Below are 15,399 nucleotides of genomic sequence, written 5' to 3'. Positions count from 1 at the left end.
GAATGGGACTCCCTGGGTTGCGGGCTGACCTAACGGCAAGTGACAGGCCCAGGCTCCACATCCTGCCTTCAGCTCAAAGGTCCAGTACCTACTGCAATGGCTGAGCTGCAGAGGCTGCACAGATACCCTTTTGACTCACCCTCTCTGCCCAAAAAGGGGTGCTCAAGTAAAAAGATCAAGGGATGCTTTGCCTCCTGCTTCCCAGTAACTACAAAAGAGATGCTCACAGGCTACACAGCTCATCCCAGTGACTCCTGCAGCTTAAACAAAACAGACATGATGCTTTACCACCCCACAACAGAGCAAACTATGGACTAAAACAGAAGCTAGCAACCCAAAGCACTTAACTGTACAAGTACTTGTAAGCAGAGCAGCTGCCTTCAGAGACCCCCCCAGAAAGAACAACCACCTCTCTGCTCCTGGGAGCACGGATGCAGAAGGAAGAGAAGGAAAAACACCCATGTGGAGAGAACAAGGTAAGATATAGCAGGGGGTGCAAGGTAGGACACGGTGTGATGCTGCTTGGAAAATCAAAGTCTGCTTTTAGACATGCAAAACAGTCAAAGGCAACAGGGACCGTTCAGCTGCCTCTGTGCTCTTCAACCTTTGGCCTAAGGAGCACTGCGTAACCATTTCATGCAACACGAAAAAGCCAAAGGGCTGTCCCTATGGCTAATACTGTAGTCTTGATCTACACATCTGACACAGGCGGAAGCACCTGCAGCTGAGCTAAACCCACTTACAGGCCCATCTGTGGCCAGATGATCCACACGGGAAAAAAACATGGCAAATTCTCACACCACAGGGCAGAGCCTGACCAGGTCCTTTACACCTCTCTGCTTCTTTGATAGAGGTTTATGGTTAACTGCCTACGGCCCTGCCTTTCTGTAGCCACTGCTCAGTCCCCGGCACTCACCTGCCTGCAGCTCCCTCATTTTGGTCACTTACTCCCATCACCACAGAGCCTGCGAGCTCTGCTCAGTTTCAGCCTCCAGCAGCAGAGCACCCGCTTTTCAGATGAGACACACAGAGACCGAGTGCAAAGCACAACTGAGATAACCCTGACCACTGCACTGGCACTGTGTCACCACATCCATAGCCTGCCACTTACCAAGGCTTTCTTCCACAGCCTCTGCAACAGGGCAGTCTTGGGAAAAATGCTGAAGGAAGAGAAATGGGTTTTCAGTTGCCTGTGGACAGCACAAAGTGACATGGAGGTGTGTGGTTTTGCTTTGAGACAGAGGAGGGTGCTGGATGGGCTGCACAGACCCAGTAGTGAGGTATTGCTCTGGCGAACAAAAAAACAGCAAAGAGCACAGCCTGGAGCTTACAGGGGGCTGGGAAGGGGAGCCAAGAACCTTATCCTGGGTGTTCATTTGTACTCACAGTGCACAGAAACACAACACCAGCTCCTAATAAAACCTACAGATCTGTGAATAAAAGTTGCTCTCTGGATCAACTATTACAATTCTCAGCTTTCTTGAATTTCAGTTTCATTTCATTTGTTTCATTCAGTTACTCTTACACTTGTCTCATTCAAATATTACTTCTGTATTTAATCTGTATGGTGCAGCTTTCTAAGCCACTTAATGCTGCAAATTAAGATTAAAGCATGTAAGCTTCTGTTAGCCACAGAAGTACAAAGCTCAGTTTTGTGTTCTCTAATTTTACGTCAGCATAATCCTGATGAAGCAACAGTTATCTCCTTTCAACAGCTTGCCTTGAGACATATCTTGCAGGAAGACAGTGAGTATTAATGATAGGGACTTATTTTCCTAATAAATCAGGTTGTGCTCATCCCAGTGTCCTTGAAAGGAAGCCAATCTTCAAGAGAAAGAACAAAAATCTAGTGCTCTGTCTGAAGGAAGAGTTTTCTGCAACAAACCCTTTCAGCTCTCCATGCTAACACACAGTAAATTAGAGTTTTAATTCACAGCCAATCTACCTGTCGAATTATCGCTGTCTGTGCCCCTGCTGGGAGGAACAAACTCATTTTGAGAACATTATGGGCTGTTTTACCACTGTGCTCCTCTACAGGCCCCCAGAGCCCAGGCTTGCTCTGCTCCAGACTTAACCCCTTCTGAGCACAGGTGTGCTGCTGGGAGCGCAGCTTCTGCTGTACACACCCCCTTGTTCCTACTTCTTAATCAGCTCTGTCTCACTTCCTTAATCAGTATGGTAATTTTTCACAAGGACATTTTCCTTTCTGTTAGTTGTTGCTCAGTTACCTTTCCTCTTAGGATTCCTTAAAACAGAGGTCTGAAAGAATGCATTACAATGCTGCCAGATGCCTAGGAATGACAACAGAAAACTATTTAAATTACCTTTTTATTCAGAGACCTCATCTAAAACTCTTCGGTACAAGTCTGTCAGCAGAGAACATCTTCCCATCTTTCACTTAAGACAATTTGCCCACATAACACTATTATCAATTCCCAATTACCTGTTTTCAAAAACAAGCCTTAGGAAATGATGAGATTTGGAATTTATTTGGATTATTAGACTAAAATATATTTCCTGATTACAACACAGACAACCTATTAAACATCAGCCCTTCTATATTCAAATTATGTAAAAGCAACTCCTTTCTCCTAAGCCACCAAAGCAAAACACTACAGCCTACTGTGAAATAACAATACAACTATGGCAGACTGCACCACTGTGCAACGAAATTTCTGCCAACAGCTCAGTAATACTTTTTCTGTAGGAGAATCCTTTTTGTATTTGTGCACCAGAACTTTACCCCTTTAAGGGCCTGGGACTGCAGGAAGCAATTGCTCCTGGTTTGTAGACACCGCAGGAGCGCGACCAGGCCAACATCACGGAGACCCAACAGACCCGTTACTGCAGTGGGCATTTGTGCATCATGTAACATGCTGGGGTCAGAGCTGAGCAAAAGCTTGTTCATTCCCTCCTTGGAAGCAACCCTGCAGACGGGTTAGGCAGATGCTTGTTTAGGTAAGTGAAGGCATGCCATTTAGTTTTGACAGCCTCCTGTGCAGCTGCTGTTGTGCCATATTAAACAACAGCATACACTAACAAAGCCAATTTCCATTGGAAAGCCTGAAACTATCTTCTCATTTCCTAGCAAAACAGCAAAAAAGCTTTTAAATGCTGCTGAAGAAACAGGAAATTAAGCAGCTGTGATCAATGAGGTGGCACTGCAACAGGCTCCCACGGAGCAGCACCACTGAGCAACAACACTTTAAGAGAGGAGAAGAAAAGGGTGAAGGCAGGGACAGACTGGCCTTGCACAGCACCAACAGGCAGCGCAGGCAGGTCCCCTCCTCAGGGGCAGCGATCCCAATCCTTCTTATCTTCTGCACAGCCACAGGGCACTCGTGCTCAGCCCAAGCGCATTGCATCAGAAATAACCCTGACTGTATTGCTCATAGTTTCAAACGTGTCAATACACTCCCTGAATACCTGAACAATTTCAAATGTGTAAAATATTTATACAAATGCACTATGCTAGCTTAACTGCAGGAGGCCTTTGCATATGCAAACATTCCCTGATCAACCGCTACCCAGCCAGGAGTACTACCAGGTTGCCATTTGCATGCTTTTGACTGTTTCATGCACCAACAGACAACCAAAGCGACGGCCTCCTACACAGCAGCTGTATTACAGATACCTTCAGCCCTGCCAAATGATTCAGTAATCTCATTTTAATCAGATGAGAACTAACATTGCGGGCTCAGGCCAGCTAATATGGTGGTCTCAGCACTTCACACTGGCTACACGAAAAGGATGAGGGTAGTGCTGAGGTGATTTAGGGAGTGCTGACTCTGGTACCCACAGCACAGGACCCCAGACCTGCCTCTGCAGCTGCTCTCCATCCCCCTGGATGACTGCCAGACCCACCAAATGCAAGCAGCTGACCAAATCCAAAAAGGTCTTTGTCCAAAAAGAAAGGGGAGACTCTGCACACCCTATTGCCTCTGAGGCGGCCTGTGGCCCACTTGGAAACACTGCACAACAAAACAAAATTCCATAACATTACAAAAATCAATGCTTAAAAAAGCCTACCTGGCCATCACACTCCATGCAGGTCACACAAGCAGAGGGGATTTGAGTAAGTTGGAAGTGTGGCTGTTGAGGGCTGTGCACCAAGGCAAGGTCCATATCACCACATCTGCAGTCACTGCAGAGGACTGCAGCCTTATACAGATTTCAGTGTACTTGGTATACCCTAAACTGAGGCAGGAGAATTTATTGTCTAAAACTATAATCAGGTGATGGCTCAAAACCTGCACTGGTATATTTTTCCCTTTAAAATTGTCTCATGAACATATAAGGGTAAGCAGTTCCCTGACCACTGACTTCCCCAAGCTGAGGAACAGGATAAGATCCCTTCTCTTTTCAGCAGTAAATTAACTATGCAATTTGGTCATGTGTCTTTTCCCATTTATTAAGCAAATCAAAGATGCTCATTCACAGCCAAACCTATGCAAACACATGTAAACTTCTGATGGCATTACTGATGTTGGGGTGTGGAAACAGGGACAGCAATGCAGTGCAGGGGTCTACCGGTATGAGACTCAACTATTACGTATATGTTGCTACCCACAGAAAAAACCAAAAAGAATTCAGTTCCTCAGTCTCACGTGGGTTGATTTGGCAGAATGACATCATATGGGGGATTTGGGATTTATTTTTGTACTGGTGTGATCTAACTGCTCGAACTTCTCTGTAACAAAGTGTGAGCCTGCAGAGTCCTGTTTTTAGGAGAGGGGAGAGCAAATTCCCCATTAGGTTTTAATGATTTTTATACACGTGGTGAGAGTCCCCATTAGTTGGGAGGGAAGGAAATGTGAAGGCTCAAAGTGAGACTGGTCCCAAGCCCTGAAATGACACCACCGCCTCTTTGCTGGCCCTGGGCCATGTGGAGTGAATTAACCACAGTATGGGGGCTCCCATGTGGCAGACGGTGAACCTGCAATTAAGTCAAGATAAAGCACCTTTTAGGGGAAAAGCCAAACATTTAGAGTTTTCAGCAATGCAGAGGTAACCAAAGACCTCTCCACTCACAGGGCTATTGCTCAGGTACAGCCATGAGGGCTAGTCACCTCTCAATTTTACCTTAAAAGCCTATGAAGCATTGAGCTTTTTTAATCTAGGATGTCCCAATAAAAGGCTTGAAAAGCTGCTAAATGAGAAACTCAGTTGTGGATGGTAAATTCAGGAGGTTCCTGAGTCAGGGAAGGAAATACCACGCTGTTTCACTTACTCTGTTCATGAAAGAAGCAGAGAAGACCCAACATGTTTCACACCACTTATCATACCCTTTTCCACTGCTGTTTGACCAGTGAGCGCCATGCTCCCTCCAAACCATCAAATGGCTTATGCTGAATCAGCAGAAAGGGAATGAAAACCACCACCACCCAACCACAGCTCCTCAAGGGCACCCAAAGCAACAACCTGCCTGGGCTTAAGCAGAGGTAAAAGGGCTGCAGGCTGTCTTTTTCATGGCACTACATTTCCTCAATACTGACCCTGCAGCACAAATCACCTCAGGGCTGCAGGGGGGAGTTGCTGCAAAGGAACCAAGGCTCAGCAAGAAGGGTGAAGGGGGATGCAGGAAGGGGAGAACTTCGGGTGGCTTTGTGGGTCAAACAGCAGCAGAGTGCAGGTCATCTGCATCGGGGAAGTAAGCAAAACTCAAACCCACCAATTTCACCATGACACCAGATATACCAAAGACAGAAGCTAAGCATAAGGCAGCCCTCCATCTTGAAAGAGCCTCTTTCATCTTTTTTCTTGCCTTTGAGTGAAAACATTGCATTTATTGAGTTTAAGTATTTTCCTAGTGTCTGCATCCTATACACAAGCAGCAGCATCAGGCTTGGCTCTGTGGCCTGGAAGCAAAAATCTGATGGAAAAGGAGCCCTGTTACCCTCCCACTCTCCCCTGCTCTCTCAGGGGGCAGCTCTTACCCTGCACCGCCAGGGTGGGGATGTAAAGATGTTCTCAGCATCTCACCTATGTGGGCAGAGGTAAGGGACTTTGGTGCGCATTCAAGGAGAACAGGGAATTGCTTGAAAGAGTCCAGTGCAGAGCCACAAAGATGATGGAGGGAGTGGAGCATCTCCCTTATGAGGAGCAGCTGAGGGAGCTGGGTCTGTTTAGCTTGGAGAAGAGGAGACTGAGGGGTGACCTCATTGATGTTTATAAATTTGTACAGGGCGAGTGTCAGGAGGAAGGAGCCAGGCTCTTCTCTGTGATGTCCAATGACAGGACCAGGGGCAATAGGTGCAAGCTGGAGCATAGGAAGTTCCATGTGAACATAAGGAAAAACTTTTCCACTGTGATGGTGACAGAGCACTGGACCAGGCTGCCCAGAGAGGCTGTGGAGTCTCCTTCTCTGGAGACATTCAAAACCCGCCTGGACACGTTCCTGTGTGACCTGGTCTAGGTGATCCTGCTCTGGCAGGGGGGTTGGACTGGATGATCTTCAGAGGTCCCTTCCAACTCCTAACATTCTCTGATTCTGTATGTGCCACAGTAAAACATTTCTTAGTGGGTAGCATGAAAACCTCATAGTGAGCATGGTTTGATGAAAAAGATTTATGCTTGCTGAGCAAATCAGCTGCCAAACTTGATCACTGAATACCTGAGGTTTTTAAATTATTTTTCTCTTCTATCTACAATCTGCTGTGTGTCTGTTGGTTCCCACTCACCCACCTGGGTAGCGCAGGAGATGAGGTGACCACCAAATCTATCAAAACACTGAAATCTTCACTTTATTTCTTTGAAGTTACTAATACTCTCCCTCTCAGGCACAACAGCAGTTTAGCCCTTGAACTTGATTTTCCTTCCCTAGCATAGTGCAACACAACAGTCAGTCCCCTGTGCTTGAACTTTCAGCAGCCAAGTGTGTATTAGATGTGGTGCTGGCATTTGGCCATATAGGTTACAGGAAGCACTACACCGCAGACAGCAAAAGCAGTTCAGACTGTCAGGATTTCCATTAGAAATCCTCCCCCTATCCCCTTTTTTTCTTTCTTCCCACTCCAAGAATTCAGAATTCTGGGATCAGAAAATAAAAACTCTGAGCTGAATCCAAGAGGAAATATGCTTTTTGAAAAATGTGTGCTCTGCATTTTAGAAAGACAAACAAAGAGCTTCCTTGCCTTCAAGGGCAAAACCACTCTCGCTCTGCTCTCCTGCTGCCAGAGCTTCCTGGCTGAGCAGCAGCTTCCTGTGCCCACAAGCAGCAATGTGGGCTCACAAGGTGCCTCCTTCCTTGCTCACCAGCTTGGCCCTTTCTCAGACAAAATAATGCTTTTTACAGCATGCTGCTGCCTACAACCAAATATCCTAAACTATTCTGCAACTATCAAAACATTCTGCATCACACTCTCAGCATCAAAGAGCTCTAGCAGCCCCATGCTCCCTCCACAGCAGCTTGCTGCTTCTTCTGTGTTTTCTCTCCTCTCCAAGAAAAGTCCTGGCTGATTTCCCGCTTCCTCTTCAGTTTTCTCCTCTGCAACTCCCAGCGGCCTCCTTACTTCCCAAAAGTAGGAGTGTGCAGCTGCACAGTCCCACGCACCACCAGCTCACCCTGCACAGGCAGATCCGACTTCATGCACCCCTATGCACAGCTCCAGATCCTCTTCCCCTTCAGATGGTTCCCATCATGCTCTGCTTAGGCCAGCTTCCTAATCACCCAGCCACCCAAATGGAAATCATTACCGAAAAGTATAATGCACTGAACTATTTCTTGGTGCAATAGATGGAAAACAAACTCTTCCAGCAGCAAAGATAGGCTGCTACAGATACAGCTGGCTTCAAACTGGGTTTCACCTCTTCATTCTAGAAAAATGTGGCAAAGTTTCCTTGCTTTTGAAGGGTAAAGCTGCACCCCTGGAACTGAACTACTACCCAGTACTGCAGTAGTTTCTGAGGGAGGAGTGCCCCAAGATTGGTATAAACAGAAGGAAACTGGAGAAGACATAACAGTAATAAAAGAGAAAAAATAAGAAACCACAGAAAGGACAGAAGAATGAAAACAGGAGACCGTGTGAGATACCTGAAAAGAGAAAGTACTGTGGAGGAGACTTCAGTGCTCAGGACTGTGCAGGACAAGCATCAGGGGAAAGAAATGGCTTCCCTGAAGAAAGTAGGAGTACAAGAGGACATGCTCAGCAAGAATAAAGTAGGGAGAAATGTTAAGGAAACCTCAGTGCTGGGTTATGAAAGGAGATACTGAAGAAGGACCCTGGAAAGGAAGAAGCCAAGTCATCCCCAGCAATGCTAGAATGAAGGAGGGAAGTAAAAACCTGCAGCATGTGGGCCCAAGCAGACAGACTCCAAGTGTCAGGAGAAACCTAATGCTCTCAGCCCACCTGCAGCGGCCTTTGAAGACAGGAACATCTGCTTCATCTGACTGGACGTGAATCTGTTAAAGACGTAACTGCCTGCACAGCCATGGAATGGCAAAACGCAGCCATGCATTCACCTGACCAAATCAGAGACACCCCTTGGTGCACGGCTGGGACACAGCTGGTCTCCTGACTGATGCAACTCAATTTTCACATGCTTTTTGCTTTTTTTTTTTTTTTCATGCTTCTGTCAGAAACCCATCTAGTCAAGCACCATTTGAGCTAGGAGAGAGCAAACCATGAACAAAGTGGTAAGAAGGGGGTGACCCACAAGAGGCCTCCCAGATGAAGCCATCAGCACTCTGGGAAGACTTTAAAAATAGGAGCGATTTGTTCCCCTTTTGGTAAACCTGCCTGGCAAAGCAGCCCCGCACCAGCATGGCAAAGCAGGAGTTACAGAAAGTAAACTCCCAAACCCAGCGGCTTTCCTGACGCGACAGGAAAGCTTTCCTCTCCCCTCTGCTCTCCCCAAAGCCTGCCCAGGCACATGATGGTGCAGCTTCCCACAAGGAAACACCAGGGCCTGCTCAAGTTTTGCAGTTGAGATAACACACACACTGCGAATTACCTCCCACCTCCTGACGTACGGTCAGGGTGATGCTGCTGGGTTGTGGCTCACCTGCACGTCCGGCAGCTGCAACCACTGGCTGTGGGGAAGGGGCCAAGACCGCCCAGCCACGACACCGCAGGGCAGCTGCCAGCTGTGCCCTCAGCAGTCACAAAACAGAGCCAAGAAAAGCTGTTGCTGATGAACTTCATAAAGGAAACTGTGTCAGACACAGAAGTCAAACCTGTTTTAGGTTCTGTCCTAAGCCAGGTTATGTTTAGATTATACTACTTAGTACCAAAGTGAAGTACCCAGGCCCAAACAAGGCTTGTAAACACATATGCAACTATCACATATGCTTACCAAGATACATCAGTAGGGGATCACCAATTATTAACTTCTTACAACTACTGTGAAAATTTACTTTGAATTGGTACTTATCGGCTACCATACAGTAACATGATGCCTTTTCTAGCCTCCGCATTTCAAGTGATTCACAGACTGTAAAAATAGAATACTTTTCCCAAAAAGACATTCAAATGGAAGCCTGCATGGTCTTCTTGCTGCTGGGTAGTAATTATCTATTCAATTACAGGGCTCCATTCTTTGCACTCTCAGTTGCAGAGAAAAGATGCTTTTCTAGATGAAACGATCCTCAAACATCTCCAAAACCAGGGCCACTGATTACTGTTTCTGCAGCTCGAGAATGAAAGGCACTGCAGTCTGAAAATAAGTAGTGGAAGGTCTTGCTCTCTAACAAAGGAATTACAGGAGTTTAAACAAAAGCCGTATTTTCTTCCTTTATGGCTGGGTATTTCTAATTTTCTGTGACAAAAAAAAACAAACAACAAACCACAACAAAGCTTCTATGGGCCAGATATGTGTACAGGTCCTTCCTGTTTACCTAAATGAGAGTTTGCACATTTGCCGAAGGGCCATAATAGAAGAGATAGTGCTTTCGGTTCTGAGATTTCACCATGGGCATCATCCAGGTCACAAGCAAAGTGGCTGGACTGAATATATATATTCAGTGTCTCCTACTGTTTTTTCATTATGAATTCCAGGAATAAATTAACTAGTTGTGTGTTTTTAATAATACTCAGTCTCTACTGCAAAGATACAGAGATTTTAAATGAGATTAAGTCTGCAGGACCCTGAGTTCCTGTAGATGACTCTACCATGGGTGCATCTCATCTTTGAAAATGCAATGTTTGACTACTTGCAAACATTGGACTGATATAAGCTGATAAACAAAATCATTTTGTGAATTCTTCTCATACACTTATTGAAAACATAATTGTTCACATTTGAAAGAATGATCTCAGGACAGAGACAATTAAGGCAGGGTTGTATCTTGTTCTCCAGTCAGGGCACTAGTATAAGCTATCACAATCCCCTGTATGGACTAACCATGACAGCAACTTGTTTCCAAAACTCAGGAGCTGTGAAAGTGGAAATTAACAAGTGTAGTAAGTCATAAGGAAAATAATTTCAACTAAGTAAGCAGATACTGTAAGGCAACTGGCACAAAAGTAGCAGTGGACCAAATAAAACTAATCTTGAGAAAATGAGTTGCTAGCCACAAGACGCCTGGCTGCAAACACTGGCAGGCGCACTCTCATCAACAGTTTCAGCAACGTGACCTCTCTATTACCCGGTTTCATGCTGTGTCATTTATCTGAACTATAAGAAGGGAAGTGCTGCTTTCCTTCGTACAGCTCAAAAAGGACCCGTCTATCCCCTAACATGTAAGAAATGCTTTGTCTAATTTACTGTTCAATTATTAAGGCCACAAGTGCCATTAGAGGTACTGATGGATTGATAATAAAACATGAAACTGTCTTTGCATGTATTTACTCAGAAATACGTGGTCTCCAGAACAGTATTATAAGATACAAGAACCTACTGCCTGCTAATCTTGATGTTAGACTAGATATTTTGAGATGGTATCAGAGTTGAAAGTAAAGTTATCTTTTCAACAGACCCAAGTCTGACATGCCAAACATCTCCCATATAAATACTCCTCCAACAGAGAAGAAGTAATGTCATCTCATGAAAAACAAGTGTCATAGATTATTTCTGAAGTACAGGGTAAGAAATCAAGGAGCTACAACCTTCCCCTGGCTTAATCTGCACTACAGAGCTGCTTCCTTGTTGCACTGATTCTGGCAAATTCTGTAAACTGAGAGTGACTACACCAAAACCTGTAACTAACCCTGTATGTAAAGGACATTCATTTGCTAATTGCATGCCAACAGGAGGATCTTGAGCCAACTTAGGAATCTAATTCTGCCCCAGAAGCACAAACCATACGTTGTGGCTGGCGTGAAATAAGCAGCACACTTTTATACCAAAGATGTGTACAAGTGGAGGACAGCAAGAGCCACCGTGCTAGTGCTCCAGGAGCCAGCGTCAGCTGGACCCTGGCCCATACGGCTGGCTCTGGAGGGCTGCAGCAGGCAGCAAATAACAGTTTTTGCTACTTCCCACCTGTGTGTAGTGTGAGATTAATTTAGGTCTCAACTAAATTGAAATGAAACCAACTACCTTCATAAAGGTTTGAACACCTATGACTACACCTCCTGTCTAAGGACAGTCACCACAAACACATTTGGCCACTTGAGCAGAGGTAAGGAGGGGAGAAACTGGATTCATGTTTTGAGCAAACAAGTTAAAACTCCTAAATTCTGTTGTAACAAAACCAATTTATGAATTGAAAATATCTGCTTAAAAGCACCACCAACAGCGAAATTGGAGGTGGCCCTGCTCATTCCCTCCTCACAGGGCTCTGAGAGCTGCCAGAAGTAGGGCAGAAGACCACTCTCCTCCTCCTGTCAACCACACACACAGCACAAAAGATGAAAACCTGCATATGAGACAATTTCTCGCCATGGTTCACTGGTGAGTACCAAAAGCCAAATACTTCTCTAACTAAGGCTGTCTAGTGTTGGTTTACTAACAGTCATTTAATCTCTGTAAAATCCATGGGTTTAAGTAGAAACATCAGATCTCTAGAACCAATTAATCTTTTCAGGCAAACAACAGCTGATACTCGAGCAGTGAAAAGATAAGCTCACTGGGCTGCGTAACTGCAGCTGAACAATAAGCTGGCTAACAAAAGGGTTTGTCATAAGGTATTGCTTGTCAACCTCACAGCCTTGAAACACTGGAGAATGGAGTGTGCAACTGCAGATTGTTCTTATCTCTGGAGTGATATTTGCTCTCAGCACAGTCATGGAGCTGCTGAAGCAGTCAGAGAACTGCCTCTGTCCATGGAAAAATTACTATAGTAGTGAGAGGGAGATAGACTGCCTCAATGTGAGTATATAAACTTTGCTCTCTGCTGGTAACAAAAGAGAGAAGTTTTTATTACTGAAAGAGATTAAATAGAGGGGAAAAAAATGAACCGCAAACAAAAGCAACACAGGTCGGTTCATTTTGGCACACAACAGGCTGCATTTCTGCTGCCAATGTCAATGTATTACATGCTGTGTAGCTATAAATTTCGGTTGTGTTTGCATAAACACCAGCATATAGAACTGCTTTGGGTCTGCCTAACACAGTCTGTCTGTAGACAGGACAGAACTGCCATATTTCTCCAGCTGAATGTCCCCAAAATTAAAATCTTTAGTTGCTCTCAAAGTACACGTACCTGCAATCCCCTGTAGCAGCCCACAGACATTAAAAATGCTTTTCTTCATAATACTCTGCACACACATAGTAAAGACAGACACAAACGCCACAGCACAGAGAATCATGATTCCCATGGCTAGGAAAATAGCGGTTGCCTGCCAGAACCCACTGGCAATCTCACTGAAGTTTTCGGCGTAAGGACCACAAAGCGTGTCTCGTCTGGAAAGCTGCATGTGGGCAATTCTGGTGCAGCGCCCGTAGATACCCAGTGTCGGATGGTAGGGCTCTTGCGACCCCTCCGTTCTGTTGTCCACATCCTCAGCACTTGAAGGCTTTGCTTTGCCAATCAGCCAGTCTGTGCTCATGAAAGCGATGAGCTCTGCGAAAGCCACCACGATACTCAGGAGAGTCCACAGCATTGACCGACACGTTACAATGACATGACACATATTGCTGTCCAGTGCTTGTGATCAGTGCAGCTGGCAGTCTTAAAAATCCAGGGACCAGGGAGAAAAAATTAAATTAAGGAAGAAAAAAAAGGACCCCAAGGAAAATCACTGTGGCTGCTCTGCCTGCTATTTCAGCTCTCTCACAAAGGCCAAGATGAAATTTCTCAGGAGAAAAAGTGAACAGCCTGAAGTTTTGCAAGCAATGGAGTCATTTGTTCTCTCCGTTTATTTCCTCCTTTTTTCTGTCTGGGATGCACAGCTCTGAAGTATGCTTTTCCTTCTTAATATTCATACTGGCACATGACACTGCAGGCTGGCAGGGGAGGCCACAAGGACTGTCCACTCTCTGACATCACACACCTACAAGAAAAAAAGAGACAACACGTCAGCAGTGAGAAAAAAGTCTTCGTTTCCACCCCCACAACGAACCAAGGTCTCTGTAGATCTGCATCAACACGCTAAAGCTCTAAGAAGGGCCTGTCAAACAGAGCTTGCTGGAAACCTCCCGGGTTTGTCCCAGGAGAGTGATTAATCTCCCACTGCCTGCTGTACTTATGGTATCTGTTTTTGCGGGTGTTTGTCAAGCACCTTGCAAGCAAAGTCTCAGTAACACCCAGCAGTTCCACCCACTCCTACCACCACGCCCCCATCATCTTCCTCTGGTCAAAATTACTAAGGTTGCTGGCAGTTACCCAGCAAAATGTTCATACACGTTTAAGCAGTTTCACAGATGTGCGGCTCCTGCCTTCAGTTTAGGGTGGAAGCATTGCGCGCCTTTGGCAAGGAAGCTGGGCACAGCTCCATGTGTCAAGGGCACCTGGGTGCAAGGGGGAGTGAAGGAAGCTGGTTCCAATTTCTTGGGCTTCTGCTGACTGCAGCTGAGCCAATCTTGGCCTACAGAGAAGGTGAACAGGACTGCAGCTGGGGACAGCTCGCCCTGCAGTGTGGTGACACGGCCCATCCCTTGGATGCCTGGGTTTTGCAGGAGCTTCCCCAGGTTCTGTATCCAGTTCTGCAGCAGTGTTTTGGAAAAGCAATCTGTCTGCAGGTATGTCACACACCTCATCCTGAACTGACACCAACACCTTCAGCCTCTGGCGACTAAACCACTGTAAACAGGAATCTGTGGAAAAATGCCCCACTTGCTGCCAGGTGGCCAGGAGCCTTGGTGAGAGGGGCTGCCCTCAGCTTCCTGCCTCCTTTCAGCTCCCCCCTTTCACAGTCCTGTGCACGCTGGGACTGCAGCAGAGCCTTCCCCAGGGCTTTCTCCTGCCTTTCAACAGTAGCTGATGACATTCCCAGACTTACACTTATCTTAGTACAAAAGGCAATCAGAGATCACTATACTTTCAACTCGTAACCAAATATTGGTCTCAGAATAACAAACGGGTCATCATACACGCCTCTCTGCTTGAGCTGAAACTATGTTGCCTGAAAGCAAGGGAAGAAGCAAGAAGTACTCTCACATTACCCCCTCCTTGATGAGAATGTAGCATTTCCAAGTTTTCCTCACAAAAAACAAAATATTGACATTGAACTGAAGGCAAGAATCAGATCTGGACCTTGCTGCTGCGCTGCTGCCAAACACAAAGAAGTCAGCAGATGCCAGAAAAAACAGACATCCCCAATTCTTTTAGCTTTGTCATGGGGCTGGTATTTAATGTCTTGGGATTTTTAAGCCCAGTGGTTGAATCCTAGTCTCACTGAATGCAAAATGGATCACACACTCACAACTTCAACACATTCGGAATTTCATCCAGCAATTTCTAGTCCCTCCTATACTAGTTGTAGTCAACCATCTGCAAGATTTCGTACACTTCTTCTTCACTTGATCTACAGACTCCCCTGGTACTCTCTCTACAGAGATTCAAGCTGCTATGCCAACAGTTTAATTTTGTCTCCCTCAGTTTGATGTTACAGTATTGCCTTAAAAAAGACAAAATATTTAGTTGTGCTTTTAGCCATACAGACATAACAGTTCAGTTTATTTTCCATTTCTGGGGGGAAAACATGCAGTTTTCAAGCAACCTGACACACTGATGACTCGAATACACCCTTTGTAATAACAGAGACCTGAAGTGTCAGCTTGCCAACAAAAAGTTAATTCTCTCAGTATTTCCACTTTAAATAACAACTGGAATGTAGGAAATGTCCACTACAAACCTACATTCTTCTGGTGTCATTTGTCAATTAAGGAGAATTTAATAGAAAATGTCTTCTTTATTTTGTATAAAAAGTTCCAAAAAGCTCTAGAATCTGTATTTCCGTGCAAGCACCACACCCATGTGAACTCCTTGTCTTTGTGATTTGAGGATTTTAATTGAGGTCCAAGGGACATAAGAGTTGAGCACCCATCATAGCTGTTACTGCTTACTCTGTACCTGCT

At 45.4% G+C, this 15,399-nt stretch overlaps 1 protein-coding gene across 1 annotated transcript in view; it reads right to left on the bottom strand.

The window, feature by feature from the left end:
• LHFPL2 (lipoma HMGIC fusion partner-like 2) overlaps window positions 1-13,158 on the bottom strand; it is a 16,496-nt gene extending 3,338 nt beyond the window's left edge. Inside the window, exon 1 of the mRNA XM_010187452.1 lies at window positions 12,584-13,158. Coding sequence (XP_010185754.1) covers window positions 12,584-13,013 — 430 coding nt within the window. The 5' untranslated portion in view covers window positions 13,014-13,158. The remainder of the gene's footprint in view (window positions 1-12,583) is intronic.
• Window positions 13,159-15,399: the final 2,241 nt, after the last annotated feature.

This window comes from Mesitornis unicolor, unplaced genomic scaffold, assembly GCF_000695765.1.
Source record: "Mesitornis unicolor isolate BGI_N332 unplaced genomic scaffold, ASM69576v1 scaffold27166, whole genome shotgun sequence".
Lineage (NCBI taxonomy): Eukaryota > Metazoa > Chordata > Aves > Mesitornithiformes > Mesitornithidae > Mesitornis > Mesitornis unicolor.
The sequence above is the reverse complement of the archived record's forward strand: the minus strand, read 5'-3'. Positions and strand labels throughout refer to the sequence as shown.